Below are 17,223 nucleotides of genomic sequence, written 5' to 3' on the forward strand. Positions count from 1 at the left end.
TGTAAATCGTACGTAATGGCTGTATGCAAACTAGTAATCAAAGTTAATAATTTTGGAAAAGAAAAGTTTACAGTTAGCTCCTCAGTGGCTGTGTAGTTACTAATGCAGTAGCATTAGTTAGCAGCTTTCCGACTCCTTGGAAGGCCAGCGTGCCAGTAAGACAGTCCTTGTGAGCACGCCCACCTGCAGCTCGAGTGACTAAGGCGGAGTTAGTGTAGAATCCCATTTCCCTCCTCACCCCACCACCTCCTTCTAGCCAGACTTTTCTCAGCTTCTGCTACCACACTTCTACCACATTTAGTCACAAAGTTCTAGGTCTTAAATGTACCGGGTAGCTTTTTTTGAGACTGTAAATAATGTCTTTAACAGAGATGGCACTTTTCAGAGTTCCTCTGTGGGATCTCATCTGAACTGACTGACTCACTGGGAGGACAAGAAAAGTGAGAGGTGGTTCATTTGACATTACATTACAGTTCCTTTGTATGGGTGCAGGCAGAGGTGGTGGTTCCCTCAGTGTAAAGACTATGTTTGCATTGTTTGATACTACTGCTACTCAGAATCCACTCTGAATTTTCTTTAAAAAAGATAGTGATGACTATGAGTCAGTTTGAGATTTAGAAACCAGTGAACTTTTGTGTGGCTGTCTCACTGTTGTGCCCTCCCCATCCCCCCAGAAAACCTTAAGTTCAGGTGTTCCATAGAAAAATAGTTTTTAACTTAAAAGTCATCCATGATATATATAAAAGTGGTACTAAGAGGAGAAAGTTAAAATAGTACAATTTTCTAAGATTCTGGGAAAGAGTTTCTCGGGTTCGTTTTAGTAACTTAAAACTGTATTGGTCATGTTAAGCAGGAAAATTACTACAATCTGATCCTTCAGTTATTTTTCCACCTAAGAGAATGGTGATGTGGAAGCAGCATTGGTGTTTACATTTACTTTTAGTGTTTGGGTGTGGCCCTTAGTGACATCTATTCCTGCATTCCTGGCCCAGCAACTTTGCAGATTTAAGCCACAGTTTTGATACGTGCTCTTTTATAATGTGTGGACTGCTGGGGCTTTGTTATCTCATTTTACTATAATATTCAGTGTAACTTGCCTTGAGCTTCAGGCACTTAAAAATTTTTTTTTAACGTAAACACTTAAAAAAATTAAATTTAAGGATTTAAAGCATTTTAAATGTTTTTCTGGTTATTTCCTTTAAAACAACTTTAGATATAATCCTTGCATTTTGTTTAGGCCATTTTGAATCAGATGAACAACGAAGTTCTTGAGTTAGAGCTGCATTTTCTAAACTTTTTCTTACCTGTAAGCAACCTTTTATTTCTTCAATAATATAGTGATGTGAATTTAAAAGTCTTACTAGGTTATTCTCCAAACTTCCCGATTTTATATCATAGTTAGCATTTTTATATAACATTAACTGATGATATCTGTGGCTGGTTTTCCAAAATGCAAACATAATCATGTCTGTTCTTGCTTAAAGTTTTTCACTAGTTTCACTTTGCTTGTATTGGTGGTTCTCAAACTTGCACGTAGGCGGAAGAGTGGGAACACCTGGCTGGCTAATTATCTCTAATATTTACTCAGTACTTAACATGTGACACTCTTTTATGCTTTTATGTCTATTTATTGTTTTTACTCCCAAATCAAACCTATGAGGTGTAGGTATTAGTATCTTAAAATTTCTATGAGAATTTTTTTCTACTCTTAATTTTTTTTTCTTTGAGGAAGATCAGCCCTGAGCCAACATCTGCTGCCTATCCTCCTCTTTTTGCTGAGGAAGACTGGCCGTGAGCTAACATCCATGCCTATCTTCCTCTACTTTATATGTGGGACGCCTATCACAGCATGGCTTGACAAGTGGTGCCATGTCTTCACCTGGGATCTGAACTGGCAAATCCCGGGCTGCTGAAATGGAACGTGCGCACTTAACCGCTGCGCCAGTGGGCTGGCCCCTACTCTGTAATATTTTTTAATTCAAAAATCTTTTAAAATTACTTAGCATTAAATAAAATGGATAGTCCAAAAAGATGTCATTTTGTCTTTTGTGACCTTTTTGTTTTGCTTGAGGAAAATTGTCCCTGAGCTAACATCTGTGCCACTCTCCCTCTACTTTGTATGTGGGGTGCCTCCACAGCACGGCTGTTGAGTGGAGTAGGTCCATGCCTGGGACCTGAACCCGCAAGCCCAGGGCTGCCAAAGCAGAGTGCACAGAACTTGAACTACTCAGCCACGGAGCCAGCACGTTTTTTGTGACTTTTTGTACTGTGAGCACACCTTGTACAAATACCTCAGTTTGAGAAGCACTAGCTCATTGGATCAAGAGTCTGTTTCTTTGTATGAAATGGGGGGTAAAACACATACTTAAATACTAACCTAATTATTTTTTTATTTATTTTATTTTTTATTTTTTATTTTTTCCTTTTTCTCCCCAAAGCCCCCCGGTACATAGTTGTATATTCTTTGTTGTGGGTCCTTCTAGTTGTGGCACGTGGGATGCTGCCTCAGCGTGGTTTGATGAGCAGTGCCATGTTCGCACCCAGGATTCGAACCAACGAAACACTGGGCCGCCTGCAGCGGAGTGCGCGAACTTAACCACTCGGCCACCGGGCCAGCCCCACTAACCTAATTTTTTTAAATACAAGTGTTCAGTAGACACGACCATCAGTATAAGTTTCTAGACTCTTACTTTCCATCCCTCTACCTTTCCTTGTTTTGGATGGGCCCTGATCGGTGGAGGACACCAAGTAGCCCTGCTCTGGGCCATGGTGATTTACTGGTTCTGTGATTATACTGTTCTTCATTCTTGATACGTTAAACATTTTGTTTCCTCTCCCTAAAATGATTGCACATCCTTGTTTTCTAACTGCTGCATGTCTATTATTCCCTCTAGACAAGTAAATATCCCTTCCCCAAGGAAGCCTGTCTAACCAGCGGCCACCTCCAGCAGAGCCAGATACTCCCTCTCTATGCTTCCATAGCCCCTTATTCCTATATCTCTTAATGCCTGGTGTACTATTTAAGGTGTTCTTACCTCTTTGTTGTTAGACTGTGAGCTCTTTGAGGGCAAGGACCTTATCTTATGTTGTCTTATATCCATGCTGGTCAAATGCAGTGCCTGGCACCTGGCAAGTATCAGGAAATGCTTAATGAATGAATGAATGGATGAGTGAACAGACAGGCTCTTTCTAATTAGTGTTTGGTGTAATCTAGCTTTATCATTAGAAACTATGACTTGCTATGAGCCAAAGCAGTCAGCTAATGGCAAACACCTGAACCCTGCTCTCAGCCCATGCTTCAAATCCTGGGTGGTACAGTGTAGAGTTACTGTGTAGTTAATGATTCAAGTGTATGTCATTGTGAGCTCTTGTCTGTAATGAAATAGATGTTTATTAGTGCCTACTGTTTTATCTTATTTCTTTCAGGAATTGTTGGATAAATATTTAATAGCCAATGCAACTAATCCGGAAAGTAAGGTCTTCTATCTGAAAATGAAGGGAGATTACTTCCGGTACCTTGCTGAAGTTGCATGTGGTGATGATCGAAAACGTAAGTACATTTGGTTTATGAGTAAAACTAAAATATAAAACAGGAAGGGAGGATAAATGGGACACTATGATGGTAGTCTCTGTGTAGCTTCCAAGCCCTTTATAATTTTAAAAAACATCTTGAAATCTCTGTATAAAGAAAACTAATAATGTTACCTTATGTTCTCAAAACTGAAAATATGGTCATGAATTTATATTATGTGCCCCTTAAAAAAATTAACCTCATAAACTCTCTGATTATATTCTGATAAGATGATATTTAAAAACATAAAACCATCTTTTATGCTTTAGAATCTGGTTCACCATATTTTTAGCCCCCGAGTTCTTTGCATATACTTTGAGTGATTCTGTTGTGTCACATGGCCGGTAGTGTCATTATACCTTGAAATTTAACTTAACTGGAAATTACAAATAGAGTATAGAAGCAGTACCTGATAAAGCGTACGAACTAATGGTCGTAAGGGTCCTCACTGATCTTGGGAGAAGAATGGATGAATTCAGTGAGAACTTCAACAGAGAATTGGAAAATGTAAAAAAGAACCAATCAGAAATGAAGAATAGGGGGGCTGGCCCCGTGGCCGAGTGGTTAAGTTGACGCGCTCTGCTGCAGGCGGCCCAGTGTTTTGTTGATTCGAATCCTGGGCGTGGATATGGCACTGCTCATCAAACCACGCTGAGGCAGCATCCCACATGCCACAACCAGAAGGACCCACAACGAAGAATATACAACTATGTACTGGGGGGCTTTGGGGAGAAAAAGGAAAAAAAATAAACTCTTAAAAAAAACCAAAAAAGAATAGGGGCCAGCCTGGTGGCATAGTGGTTAAGTTCACGTGTTGCACTTCGGCAGCCTGGGGTTCACAGGTTTGGATCCCAGGTGTGGAGCTATACACTGCTCATCAAGCCATGCTGTGGTGGACTCCCACATACAAAATAGAGGAAGATTGGCAATAGATGTTAGCTCAGGGCCAATCCTGCTCACCAAAAAAAGAAAAAGAAATGAAGAATACAGTAATGGAAATGAAAAATTCACTAGAGGGACTCAGTAGCAGAGTAAAGGATACAGAAGAACGGATCAGTGAGCTGGGCGAAAGACTAGAGGAAATCACCTAAGCTCAACACATAAAAGAGAAAAGAATTAAAAAGAGCGAGAACAGTCTAAAGGAGCTCTGGGACAACATCAAGTACACTAACATCCATATTATAGGTGTCCCAGAAGGAGATGAGAGAGATAAAGAGAATCTATTTGAAGAAATAGCTGAAAACTTTCCTAACCTAAGGAAGGAAACAGACATCCAGATACAGGAAGCAAAGCGAGCACCAAACAAGATAAACCCAAAGAGGCCCATACCAAGACACATTAAAGAGAGAATTCTAAAAGCCAGAAGAGAAAGGCAACAAGTTACATGCAAAGGAAACCTGAGCCTGGAATACTCTACTTGGCAAGGTTATCATACAAAATGGAAAAAGAAAGAATTTTCCAGACAAGCAAAAAACTAAAGGAGTTTATCACCAAGAAACCAGCCTTACAAATGCTAAATGGACTTTAATTTAAGTGGAAAAGAAACGACCACAAATAGGAATAAGAAAATTATCAAAAAAGACAACAAAAAAAACAAATCACTGGTAATGGCAAATATACAGTAAAGGTAGCAGATCAAATACCTGTGAAGCTTAATTGGAAGGGCATAAGACAAAAGTACTAAAATCACCTATTTCCATGATAAGAGGTTAACAGACACACATGCACAACAAAGAGGTTAATTATCAAAAACAAAAAGTGTAGGAGGAGGAGAGTAAAAGAGGAGAGCTTTTAGCAAGAGGTCAAACTGGAAGAGACCATCACCTTAATGTAGATTCCTGTTTATGTAGGTGATTGAGTATGAACCTTGTGGTAGTCACAAACCAGAAACCTATAATAAATACACAAAAAAAATTAAGAGAAAGGAACCCAAGTATAATGCTCAAGAAAGCCATCAAAACACAAGGGAAGAAAGCAAGAAAAGAGGAAAGGAACAGAGAACAACTGCTAAAACATGCATTAAAAAAGTAACAGAGCCAGCCCTGATGGTTTAGTGGTTAAAGTTTGGTGCACTGTGCTTCAGCAGCTGGGGTTCAGTTCCCGGGCATGGAACTACACTACTCATCTGTCAGTAGGCATGCTGTGGCGGCAGCTCACATAGAACTAGAACGACTTACAACTAAAATATACAACTATGTACTGAGGACTTGGGGAGGGAAAAAAAATTGTTTTTTAATGGCAATAAGTACATACTTAACAATAGCTACTTTAAATGTCAATGGACTAAATGCTCCAATCAAGACATAGGGTGGCTGATTGAATAAAGCAACAAGATCCATAGATAGGCTGCATACAAGAGACACTCTTCAGACCTAAAGACACTCAGAAATTGAAAGTGAAGGGATGGAAGAAGATACTCCATGAAAATGGCAATGAAAAGAAAGCTGGACTTTATTTATATCGGACAAAATAGAGTTTAAAACAGAAACTGTAACAAGACAAAGAAGGGCACTACATCATGATAAAGGAAACAATGCAACAAGAGGATATGCTATAACACTTGTTATCTATGCATCCAACATAGGAGCACCTAAATATATAATTATTAACAGGCATAAAAAGGAGAAACAGCAACACAATAATAGTAGGGGACTTAAACATTCCACTTATACCAATGGATAGATCATCCAAAATGAAGATTGATAAGGAAACATTGGCTTTAAATTACACATTAGACCAGATGAACTTAGTAGATGTATACAGAACATTCCATTCAAAAACTGCAGGATACACATTCTTTTTTAATTCCCTTGAAACATTCTCCAGGATAGATCACATATTAGGACACAAACAACTCAATACATTTAAGAAGATTGAAGTAATACCAAGCATCTTTTCTGACCACAATAGTATGAAACTAGAACTCAACTACAGGAAGAAAATTGGAAGAGCCACAAATATTTGGAGATTAAACAAAATGCTACTGAACAACAATTAAGTCAATGAAGAAATTAAAGGAGAAATCAAAATATACCTGGAGATAAGTGAAAATGAAAATACGACGTGCCAAAATTTATGGGATACAGCAAAAGCAGTTCTAAGAGGAAAGTTTATAGCAGTACAGGCCTACCTCAATAAACAAGAAAAATCTCAATCTAACAGTGCACCTAAAGGAACTGGAAAAAGAAGAACAAACAAAGCCCCAAATCAGTAGAAGGAAGGAAATAATAAAAATCAGAGCAGAAATAAATGAAATAGAGACTAAAAACAATTTTAAAAAATCACTGAAACTGAGAGCTGGTTCTTTAAGAAGATAAACAAAATGGACAAACCTTTAGCTGGGCTCACCAATATGAAAAAGAGAAGGCTCAAATAAGTCAGAAATGACACAGGAGAAATCACAACAGACACCTCAGAAATACAAGATTATAAGAGAATACTATGAAAACCTGTAAACGAACCAATTGGCTATCTAGAAGAAATGCATAAATTCTTAGAATCATACAACCTTCCAAAACTGAATCAAGAAATGGTAGAGAATTTGAATAGACCAATCACCAGTAAGGAGATTGAAACAGTAATCAAAAACCTCCCCAAAAATAAAAGTCCAGGACCAGATGGCTTCCCTGGTGAGTTCTACCAAACATTCAAAGAAGACTTAATACCTGTCCTTCTCAGACTCTTCCAGAAAATTGAAGAGGAGGGGAAGCTTCCTAACTCATTCTACAAGGACAACATTACCCTGATACCAAAACCAGATGAGGACAACACAGAAAAAGAAAATTACAGGCCAATATCACTGATGAACATCAATGCAAAATTCCAAACAAAATACTAGCAAATCAAATACAATATGTTAAAAAGATCATACACCATGGTCAAGTGGGATTTTTTTTTTTCATGTGGGATTTATTGCAGAGATGGTTCAGTATCTGCAAATCAATCAACGTGATGCACCACATTAACAAAATGAAGAATAAAAATCACATGATCCTCTCAATAGATGCAGAGAAAGAATTTGACAAGATACAGCATCCATTTATGATAAAAACTCTGAATACAATGAAGGAAAGTACCTCAACGTAATAAAGGCCATATATGACAAACCCACAGCTAATATCATTCTCACTGGAGAAAAACCAAAAGCTGTCACTCTAAGAACAGGAACCAGGCAAGGATGTGTGCTTTCGCCACTCTTACTTAACATAGTATTGGCAGTCCTAGCCAGAGCAGTCAGACAAGATAAAGAAATAAAAGGAATCCAGGGGGCCAGCCTGGTGGTACCTCAGTTAGGTTCGCACATTCCACTTCGGTGGCCCAGGGTTCACTAGTTTGGATCCCAGGTGCAGACCTATGCACCGCTTATCAAGCCATGCTGTGGCAGGCATCCCACATATAAAGTAGAGGAAGATGGGCACAGATGTTAGCTCAGGGCCAGTCTTCCACAGCAAAAAAGAGGAGGATTGGCAGCAGATAATAGCTCAGGGCTAATCGTCCTCAAAAAAGGGGGAAAAAAAAGGTATCCACATTGGAAAGAAAGAAGTGAAACTGTCACTATTTGCAGATAACATGATTTTATATATAGAAAACCTGAAAGAATCCACCAGAAAACTTTCAGAAATAATAAATGAATACGGTGAAGTTGCAGGATACAAAATCAACATATAAAAACCAGTTGTATTTCTGTACACTAACAATGAAGTAGCAGAAAGAGAAATTAAGAATACAATGCCTGAGAGCCAGCCCTGATGGCCTGGTGGTTAAAGCTCTGCATGTTCTGCTTCAGCACCCTAGGCTTGGTTCCCAGGCATGGAATCACACTACTGGTCTGTCAGTAGCCATGCTGTGACAGTGGCTCACATAGAACAACCAGAAGGACTTACAACTATGTACTGTGGCTTTGGGGAGCTAAAAAAAGAAAAGAGAGAGAGGGATATTGGCAACAGATGTTAGCTCAGGGTGAATGTTTCCCAGCAAAACTTTTAAAAATAAATTTAAAAACTCTTTAGGGGGGCTGGCCCCATGGCCGAGTTTTTAAGTTCGTGGGCTCTGCTTTGGCAGCTCAGGGTTTTTCTGGTTCAGATCCTGGGCACAGACATGGCACCGCTCATCAGGTCACGTTGAGGTGGCATCCCACATGCTACAACTGGAAGGACCCACAACTAAAATATACAACTATGTACTGGGGGAATTTGGGGAGGAAAAAAAGCAGGGAAAAAGGAAAAAAGATTGGCAACAGTTGTTGGCTCAGGTACCAATCTTTAAAAAACAAAACAAAACTCTGCAGGGGGAAAAAAATTGCAATCCCATTTACAGTTACAACAAAAAGAATAAAATACCTAGGAATGAATTTAGCCAGACGTGAAAGACCTGTACACTGAGAGCTGTGAAACATTGTTGAAGGAAATTGGAGACAAAGAAATGGAAAGCTATTCCAAAGAACACAAACACACTAATGCATAAAGGTATATGCACCCCTATGTCCATTGCAGCGTTATTCACAATAGCCAAGACTTGGAAGCAACCTAGGTGTGCATCAAGGGACCAATGGATAAAGAAGATGTAGTGTATATACACAATGGAATACTACTCAGCCATTAAAAAAAAAAAAAAGATGAACTGTTGCCCTTTGCGACAACATGGATGGACCTTGAGGGTATTATGCTAAGTGAAATAAGTCAAAGGGAGAAAGTAAAATACCGTATGATCTCACTCATAAATAGAAGATAAGAACAAGAAACAAACACATAGCAACAGATTAGCTTGGTGGTTACTGGAGGGGAAGCGGGGAGGGAGGAAGGTGAAAGGGGTGACTAGGCACGCGTGTGTGGTGATGGATGGTAACTAGTCTTTGGGTGGCGAACATGCTGTGATCTACACAGAAATCAAAATACAATGATGTGCACCTGAAATTTATATAATGTTATAAACCAATGTGACTGCAATGGAAAAATATGTGAGGAAACGCTAAGAAGTGAATGGTGATTCTATTAATATAATAAGATTATCATTTTCTTTTCTGCATTTTCTGGGGTTTTTGTTACTGTTATTTTTACAATAAAAATGTTAAACTTATAAAACTCAAAAAGAATATAGAAACAGAATGTTGTACTTTTTCTGACATTAATTTAACTATTTTGGAGGATCATAACATTAACTACTAATTATATATCACCAAATTTCTGAGGAGAAGTGAAATGAGAATATTATTGCTAGTATATAATTTGTCATAGAAAACATGAGGGAAAAGAGTAGCTGAGTTGCTGAACTTGATTGTTAAAAGATCAAAGTACATTTATTAGCAGTGAATTATTTCCTGGAGCCTTGGTAGCTGAGTATAATATAGATCCTATCAAATTTTGTGTATGTGCCTGCTACCAAATTTATCAAGCAAGTTCTAGGTAGAAGTATCGCTTAACTCCTTATTTTTTTCCGGTAAGTTTATTATTTTGTTCTTAATTTTGCCCCATCCAAAAAGCATACTTGCATAAATAGTTACTATGGTCTCCTACCCCCATTGTTGCTAACCGTAAGTGAGACAGTTTTACCATCCCAAATAGCAGTGTAGTTGAAGATATAAAGAGAGAATTGTTATGCTCTTCTGTAAAAAATCTGTATACTAAACTTACTGTATTACTGATGTGTAATTTCTGTTGCCATAAAAACAAGCAAAATTGAACATGACAAATACTTGCATAGAACTGAACATTTAAACACCATCAAGTCAAAGGAATGTTGGGGATATTGGGATGTAGCTCCCCCATTGGTCTGACTTAACCTTTCTGGCCCACTGGCGTTTTCTAGTCTCATTCCTAGAATACTTCAATAGTCTGGGATGTCTAGATAGTCTGTGAGTACAGCCTAAGAGCTGAGACACTTGCTACTACTCGCTGTAGTGCTTCCATATGTGCCACACAGCCAGAGCGCCTTAGTATGTGAGGGCTGCACCAGCCATGTCTGGATCAATAAACGTGCCGTTTCAGAAAAGGAAAATGCACACATTCAGGTCGTACAGGGATAACTTAATTTCTGTTAGGTCAGAATTTCTATAGCTGTAATGGGCCAGTGGCCTCATTCAGAAAATGTCAAAGAATGGATATAATCAAATTAGTGATGGTAATACTTCCTAAACATTCTTTTCAGGAAAATGGCATTTTTTTTAGGCCAGTAATCAAACTCTGGTCAGCAGATTTTGTTCTATATATTGGCGCTTTTATGTTGCTTTTCACTTAATATGTCTTAATACCAAGGATCGGTATTGTTTCAACAAAGAAGTCACAAGAATAGAGGTTTTGGTGGTGATGATCTTTGTAAAGTGACTACATTATTTTGGGAAGGGGTGTTACAGCCAAATTGTTTTCCCATCCTTCATTGAGATATTATTGACATATATCAGCCAAATTTTTTTTAATTGCTGCATTTCCGAGTAATAAAATTAAAGGACATGAAACAAGAAAATTGTTTTAGTCCTAGAGATGGGAAAGTCTTATATACTATCTCATGGTTTTTTATTAAGCTGATTATAAGTAAGGAACATTATAAACTAGTTTTTAAATTTCCACTACAAGATAATGGTTTTTGGTTTGCTACTATGGTTTTGAAAGAAAGCTGCAGAGAAAACTCTGTTCTACCAAGAGCTAATATCGTATGTTAAAGGTGTTATTGTGCTGTATACTAGAGGATTATTTTCAGCATCATGCTTTTCTGTTTCATTTTTTCCCTTCACAGAAACGATAGATAATTCCCAAGGAGCTTACCAAGAAGCTTTTGATATAAGCAAGAAAGAGATGCAACCCACACACCCAATCCGCCTGGGGCTGGCTCTTAACTTTTCTGTATTTTACTATGAGATCCTTAATAACCCAGAGCTTGCCTGCACACTGGCTAAAACGGTAAGATGTGTGCCCAGAATTACCATCCTTAGCTAAGGATTTGAGATAAGTATGTTAATTTCTAGATATTTTACTTGGATACCCAGGAGTGATTTCTACTATAGTTATTTGGATATCTCCTTTTTTTATCATCATGACTACCTACCATTACCCCTCTCAACACTTTAGTCTCTCGCAACTGTGGTTATAAGCAATAATATCTGTCTAAAGAGCATAATGTTCAGAGTAATCGAAAAAGTTAGAAAGAAATGTAAAGGATTGGAAACTAATGCCTGTCGGGTTTGGTCACTAGAGTAGCTGCATTCCTCAAAGTATTTCAAAAAGGGTGAGTATGGAGGGGTTTTTACAAATAAATACTGGTTCTTACTGCTAAGAAGTTTATTAGGTATAGCTTCTGTGTTATGTGTCTTGTGAAAGAATAAGAAATGTTTGTTTACTGATAAGTACATATAGCTTTATAAGTTTCGGGTCACAATCATAGGTTCTTAAACTGAAAATCTGAGGATATGATTCCATTGAATTTTGTTTTTAGTTGACAGTAGAACATAAGGTAGATGTTCACCTATTTTATGAAAATGGTTTGTCATTGTAGACTGACCAGTTTTCTGTCAATGCAAATGTTGTTTACCATGGATATTCCTATTTATAGGCTTTTGATGAAGCCATTGCAGAACTTGATACACTGAATGAAGACTCGTACAAAGACAGCACCCTCATCATGCAGTTGCTTAGAGACAACCTAACAGTGAGTTGTTCATTCTTTTATTTCCTTTTCGGGAACAACAGTACTTGTGTTTTATTTCGGGCTCCTTATCTTTTGGGGGCAATTATTTAAGAGCTACACTTTCTCTTAGAAAATGAATAGATAAGTAAAAGTGTCAGGTGCTTGCTCCTATTTTGTATAGGATAACTGTTGTTTTGTAGGCAGGTTTTCAAGTTGAATAGGCATTTTTTCAGACCTTCATGAGAAGTACTAAGATCACAGGAAGCCATAATATTAACATCATTGACAGGAAAATGTTGATAAATTATGTTAATACAGTTTATGTGGTTTCAGTATTTTCTTCCTCTGGGTAAATTAGCTGTGCCAAGTTAGGGACCATGTAGGTATCTGAGCTTTCCTGAAATCATCTGAAGTGCCTTATTCCAATAAAATTATACCTTTTTTTCCTGCCTACTTCTTGGATAGGCAGATGATGCGGGAAAAAGTAATGGAGAAAAAATACAGGTTGACCTTTATTGAGATTCTTTTATAGGTTCAAGTAAATTTGATATGTCGTATGTCAAAGTCTTAGACAAAATGTGGAAGAAGAGAATACACCTTTTAATATAAATGTAGTTTCCCAAGCCCCCCAGTTTGGTGCTTTACCTTTTGCTAAAGAGAATTTTTTATATATATATATATATAAAAGTGCCATATATATTATATATAATATATAATTATATGTAATTAATAATTATATGTATGACATATATTATCTATATAGTAGCGCCATATCTGTTCACCTTTGCTGAACAGGGAAATTATGAAGACACTTCATTCCCAGCCGTTAGAAATCCCTGCAGTTGTGAGATAACGACAGAAGAATAATCAGCATAAATAGCTTCTAGAGAAGAAAAGCAAACTGAGCAATTTTACCTCTTCGCAGATATACCATAGAGCTACATTGTATAAGATTCTAGGTTTTCTAAAGTTGCAAGTAGTGTCTTGGTGCTGGTCTCATAGAAATCCATTTTGTGAGTTATTGATTATAGTCAATAAATATTGACTATTCTCTTCTTCACTTCATCGTTCCATCCTAAAATTGGAGAGATCCTCGGAGATCAATTTTATTTTAATGCCCTACTTAATTCAAGAACCTTCTCTATATATCTTCATACACACATGCTGCTTCCCTATAACTGACACCACCCACTCCTCTATTTCACTCTTTGCAGCGACACAAAGTAAACCTGTTTCTTTTTCTATATGATAGCCCTTCAGATACTTAGGCACAATTACTGTGACAAAATTTTTCTGCCTTATTACTTTTTTTTGTTGTTGTTTTTTGAGGAAGATCAGCCTTAGCTAACATCTTTTGCCAATCATCCTCTTTTTTTGCTTGAGGAAGATTAGCCCTGAGCTAACATCTGTGCCAGTCTTCCTCCACTTTATGTGTGGGTTGCTGCCACAGCACGGCTGACAAGTGGTGATCCGAACCCATGAACCCGGGCCTCTGAAGCAGAGTGTGCTGAACTTAACCACTCCGCCACAGGGCTGGCCATCTTACTCCAATAAATTATCTTTTAATAGTGCTTTTAAGAAGAGCATTGGGCTGCTGGGAATGGAGAGTGCATTAAATTCCAAGGATGTTACCTTGTTTTTTTGGAAATTATAATACTTTTAAAATAAAGCGTAAGTTTTAAACATACTCAAATATTACATATGGGTGTGTCATTTTGTATATGCATTGTGAAAGATCTACAGAATACACTAGGAGGAGTTAATGGTATTTGGGGTTTTGAGAAATATAACTTCCAGTCTTAATCTCTATTGTTTGAATAATTCACCACTCTCAGAATTACATTTTGATATAACAATGGGACTTGATGTAATTATCTGATCTAGAAATAGTAACTCAATATGATTCTTTTTTCCTAGTTATGGACGTCAGACAGTGCAGGAGAAGAATGTGATGCGGCAGAAGGGGCAGAAAACTAACTGCATACAGGGTGTCATCTTTATTTCCCTCAAGAAACCTTTTTACACATCTCCATTCCTTATTCCATTTGGATTTCCTATAGCAAAGAAACCCATTCATGTGTATGGAATCAACTGTTCATAGTCTTTTCACACTGCAGCTTTGGGAAAACTCCATTCCTTGATTTGTGTTTGTCTTGGCCTTCCTGGTGTGCAGTTACTGCTGTAGAAAAGTATTAATAGCTTCATTTCATATAACCATAAGTAACTTCCAAACACTTATGTAGAGGACTAAAAATGTATCTGGTATTTAAGTAATCTGAACCAGTTCTGCAAGTGACTGTGTTTTGTATTACTGTGAAGATATGAAAATGTAGTTAATTACAATTTAAAGAGTGTTCTACATAACTTCTTAATTTCTACATTCCCTCCCTTACTCTTCTTCAGGGGTTCCTTTCAGTAAGCAACTTTTCCATGCTCTTAATGTATTCCTTTTTGGTAGGAATCCAGAAGTATTAGATTGAATGGAAAAGTATTTGACATTTCTGGGCTGGGGGTCGCAAATTGAAACGCCTCCTGTATCATATCTGAAGGAGGTCTTGTGTATCTGTGACAACGGGGTTTCCTATTCACTCTTCATTTGCTGCTGTTTAAGTTGACAACTTCCCTTCCCAATAAAAATTCACTTACACCTCCTGCCTTTGTAGTTCTGGTATTCACTTTACTATGTAATAGAAGTAGCATGTTGCTGCCAGAATACAAGCATTGCTTTTGGCAAATTAAAGTGCATGTCATTTCTTAAATACACTAGAAAGGGGAAATAAAAAGTACACAAGTCCAAGTCTAAAACTTTAGTACTTTTCCATGCAGATTTGTGCACATGTGAGAGGGTGTCCAGTTTGTCTAGTGATTGTTATTTAGAGAGTTGGACCACTATTGTGTGTTGCTAATCATTGACTGTAGTCCCAAAAAAGCCTTGTGAAAATGTTATGCCCTATGTAACAGCCGAGTAACGTAAAATAAAATTACATTTTATAAACCATTTACTATCGCTTTGTAACAATTGCATACTGATATTTTGAGACACAGGTGAATTCACTACTTTCTGAAGTTTAGTGATACTTCCCGTGTGTAAAATGTAGTGGTGACACCCCTGTTTCTGCCTTGTGATGCGCTTGTCTAGGGATGCCTGGAACTGTATAACATTGGACTGCATTTCTTAGGGTTAGTGTTTTACTACCATAGATCAGTTTTATGGGCCATCTCTTCCTCAGATGTAAATGGTATCTAGTTAAGTGTTATATGGAATAAAGTGGACATTTTAAAACTAGAAAAGTTAATTATGCAATTGTGAGTGCTTTTGCTGGTGTTAGAATCCTGCTTCAGTGGATATTCAAACAGTGTCAGAGTTCAAGAGTACCTTACTTGTTTAGTTGTCAAATCTCTTTCTAAACATTCAGTTGTATCATCAGTGAGTTCCAAATAATTTTGGCTTTTTAATATCACAATTGCTGTTACACTAACCTATCTTAAGTACTGTCCTGAGAATTTATCTTCAAGTCAGAAGATAATCTGAAAAATTAAGCTCTGTAGGATTATCCTTTATCTCCGAAAATGGGATTGTGAAAAAAAGTTTTTTTGCACTTGGTGTGTTTTCTGAGAGGAAACAAAAAGACAGAATTTTCATGGGACTTGGGGAAATATCCATTTAAATAAGATTTTAAAAGTTTTTTTAACTCTAAAAGATTTGTTTTAAAAATAAGATAATAGAACTTTAGTCTCCTAAAATCTAAATCAGACTACTTATTTCAATAAATATGGGAAAGAATATTGTGAAGTAGGAGAAAAAATTGTCACATCTTAACAATAAAGTGGTAAGTACTGAGTCAAGCGATCATTATGAGTTAGAAAACTAGTCGTCCTTCTTAAAGAGCAGATCATTCTCAGCATTTAGTCACAAATTTAAATGTCTGCTTGCTTTGGGAGAAATGGGTATCCTTAAAGGGGGGCCCAGCCCATGGTATCTCCTTTGACTCTGATTTTGGGACCTCCTTGCACTAGTTGATAGATGTTTCCAGAACACTGCTGAGAACTCAGGAGAAAGGACGCCTTTCCTCAGGGGAGATGGGATAAGGAAAGAAAGTGTTGGGTTGGAAGGAGGGTTTAAAGCCGTGTGTGAGCTTTCTCTTTAACTTTTTTAGTACTTTCTGAGACAGTTCAGAAATTTTAAATGTTACACTTATTTTGTAGTTAGAACTTATTTGGCAGTTTTTCCTTTAAAATATCATTTAGGTTTTAGTAACTTAGAATAATTGGGAGGGGGATTGTATTCTAACACTGACTATCCAAAATATAAGTATTAGGGATTTCTATTCTAACATATAGTGCATTGAGCTATGCTTTGTTGATTTTATATTGGGAAAGAAGAACAATACTTTTTTTTTTGACAGGATTGGTAGAATACACTCGGGTCTATAACTTAAATATTTATCATTAGAGACTATTTACTTTTGTTTTTTAAAATACTGAATAGCACTAGGAATAGGCCATTTAAAGATGTAAAAAAAGGGAGTTGAGCCAAACATTCAAAACTATTTGAGGCCTATTATAGACATGGACATGTGACTATTTTTGTCAAATCATAAGCCTGATTTTATTCTGATTGGTTATAGGTATCATCTGATACATAGTAAAACTAACAACTTCGTCATTCTTCATGGTTTAGTAAGGCTTTCACTTTTTAATGAAGACAGTTATGTTGTATGTTTTATTCTGCCATTTATCATCATCCCTTGTATATTTTGTATTTGATCAGCTTTGTGAAAGGTAAGTTACTATGTATGTTTATCATGTATATTCCTCTTGAATTTTGAGGACATTGCAATTAAGTACCAATATAAACCACCTGCCACCTAACTTTTTTGATCCATTCAACAAATGCTTAACCTACCTGAAGATGGGAAGATCATCATGAAGTCCAAGTTGGGGCAGACTTGCCATTTACTGCTTAATCACATTTCACTTAGACATGGCTGTGCCTTCAGAGCTAGTGCTTTTAAAAGAATAAGTAATAATGAATA

The 17,223-nt window shown here is 37.1% G+C and overlaps 1 protein-coding gene across 1 annotated transcript in view; it reads left to right on the forward strand.

Annotated features, from left to right (window-relative positions):
• The window catches only part of YWHAQ (tyrosine 3-monooxygenase/tryptophan 5-monooxygenase activation protein theta), a 42,662-nt gene extending 27,477 nt beyond the window's left edge, over positions 1 to 15,185 (forward strand). Inside the window, exons 3-6 of the mRNA XM_014866759.3 lie at positions 3,427 to 3,550; positions 11,300 to 11,463; positions 12,113 to 12,208; positions 14,105 to 15,185. Coding sequence (XP_014722245.1) covers positions 3,427 to 3,550; positions 11,300 to 11,463; positions 12,113 to 12,208; positions 14,105 to 14,164 — 444 coding nt within the window. The 3' untranslated portion in view covers positions 14,165 to 15,185. The remainder of the gene's footprint in view (positions 1 to 3,426; positions 3,551 to 11,299; positions 11,464 to 12,112; positions 12,209 to 14,104) is intronic.
• Positions 15,186 to 17,223: the final 2,038 nt, after the last annotated feature.

This window comes from Equus asinus, chromosome 6, assembly GCF_041296235.1.
Source record: "Equus asinus isolate D_3611 breed Donkey chromosome 6, EquAss-T2T_v2, whole genome shotgun sequence".
In the NCBI taxonomy this organism is placed as follows: Eukaryota; Metazoa; Chordata; class Mammalia; order Perissodactyla; family Equidae; genus Equus; species Equus asinus.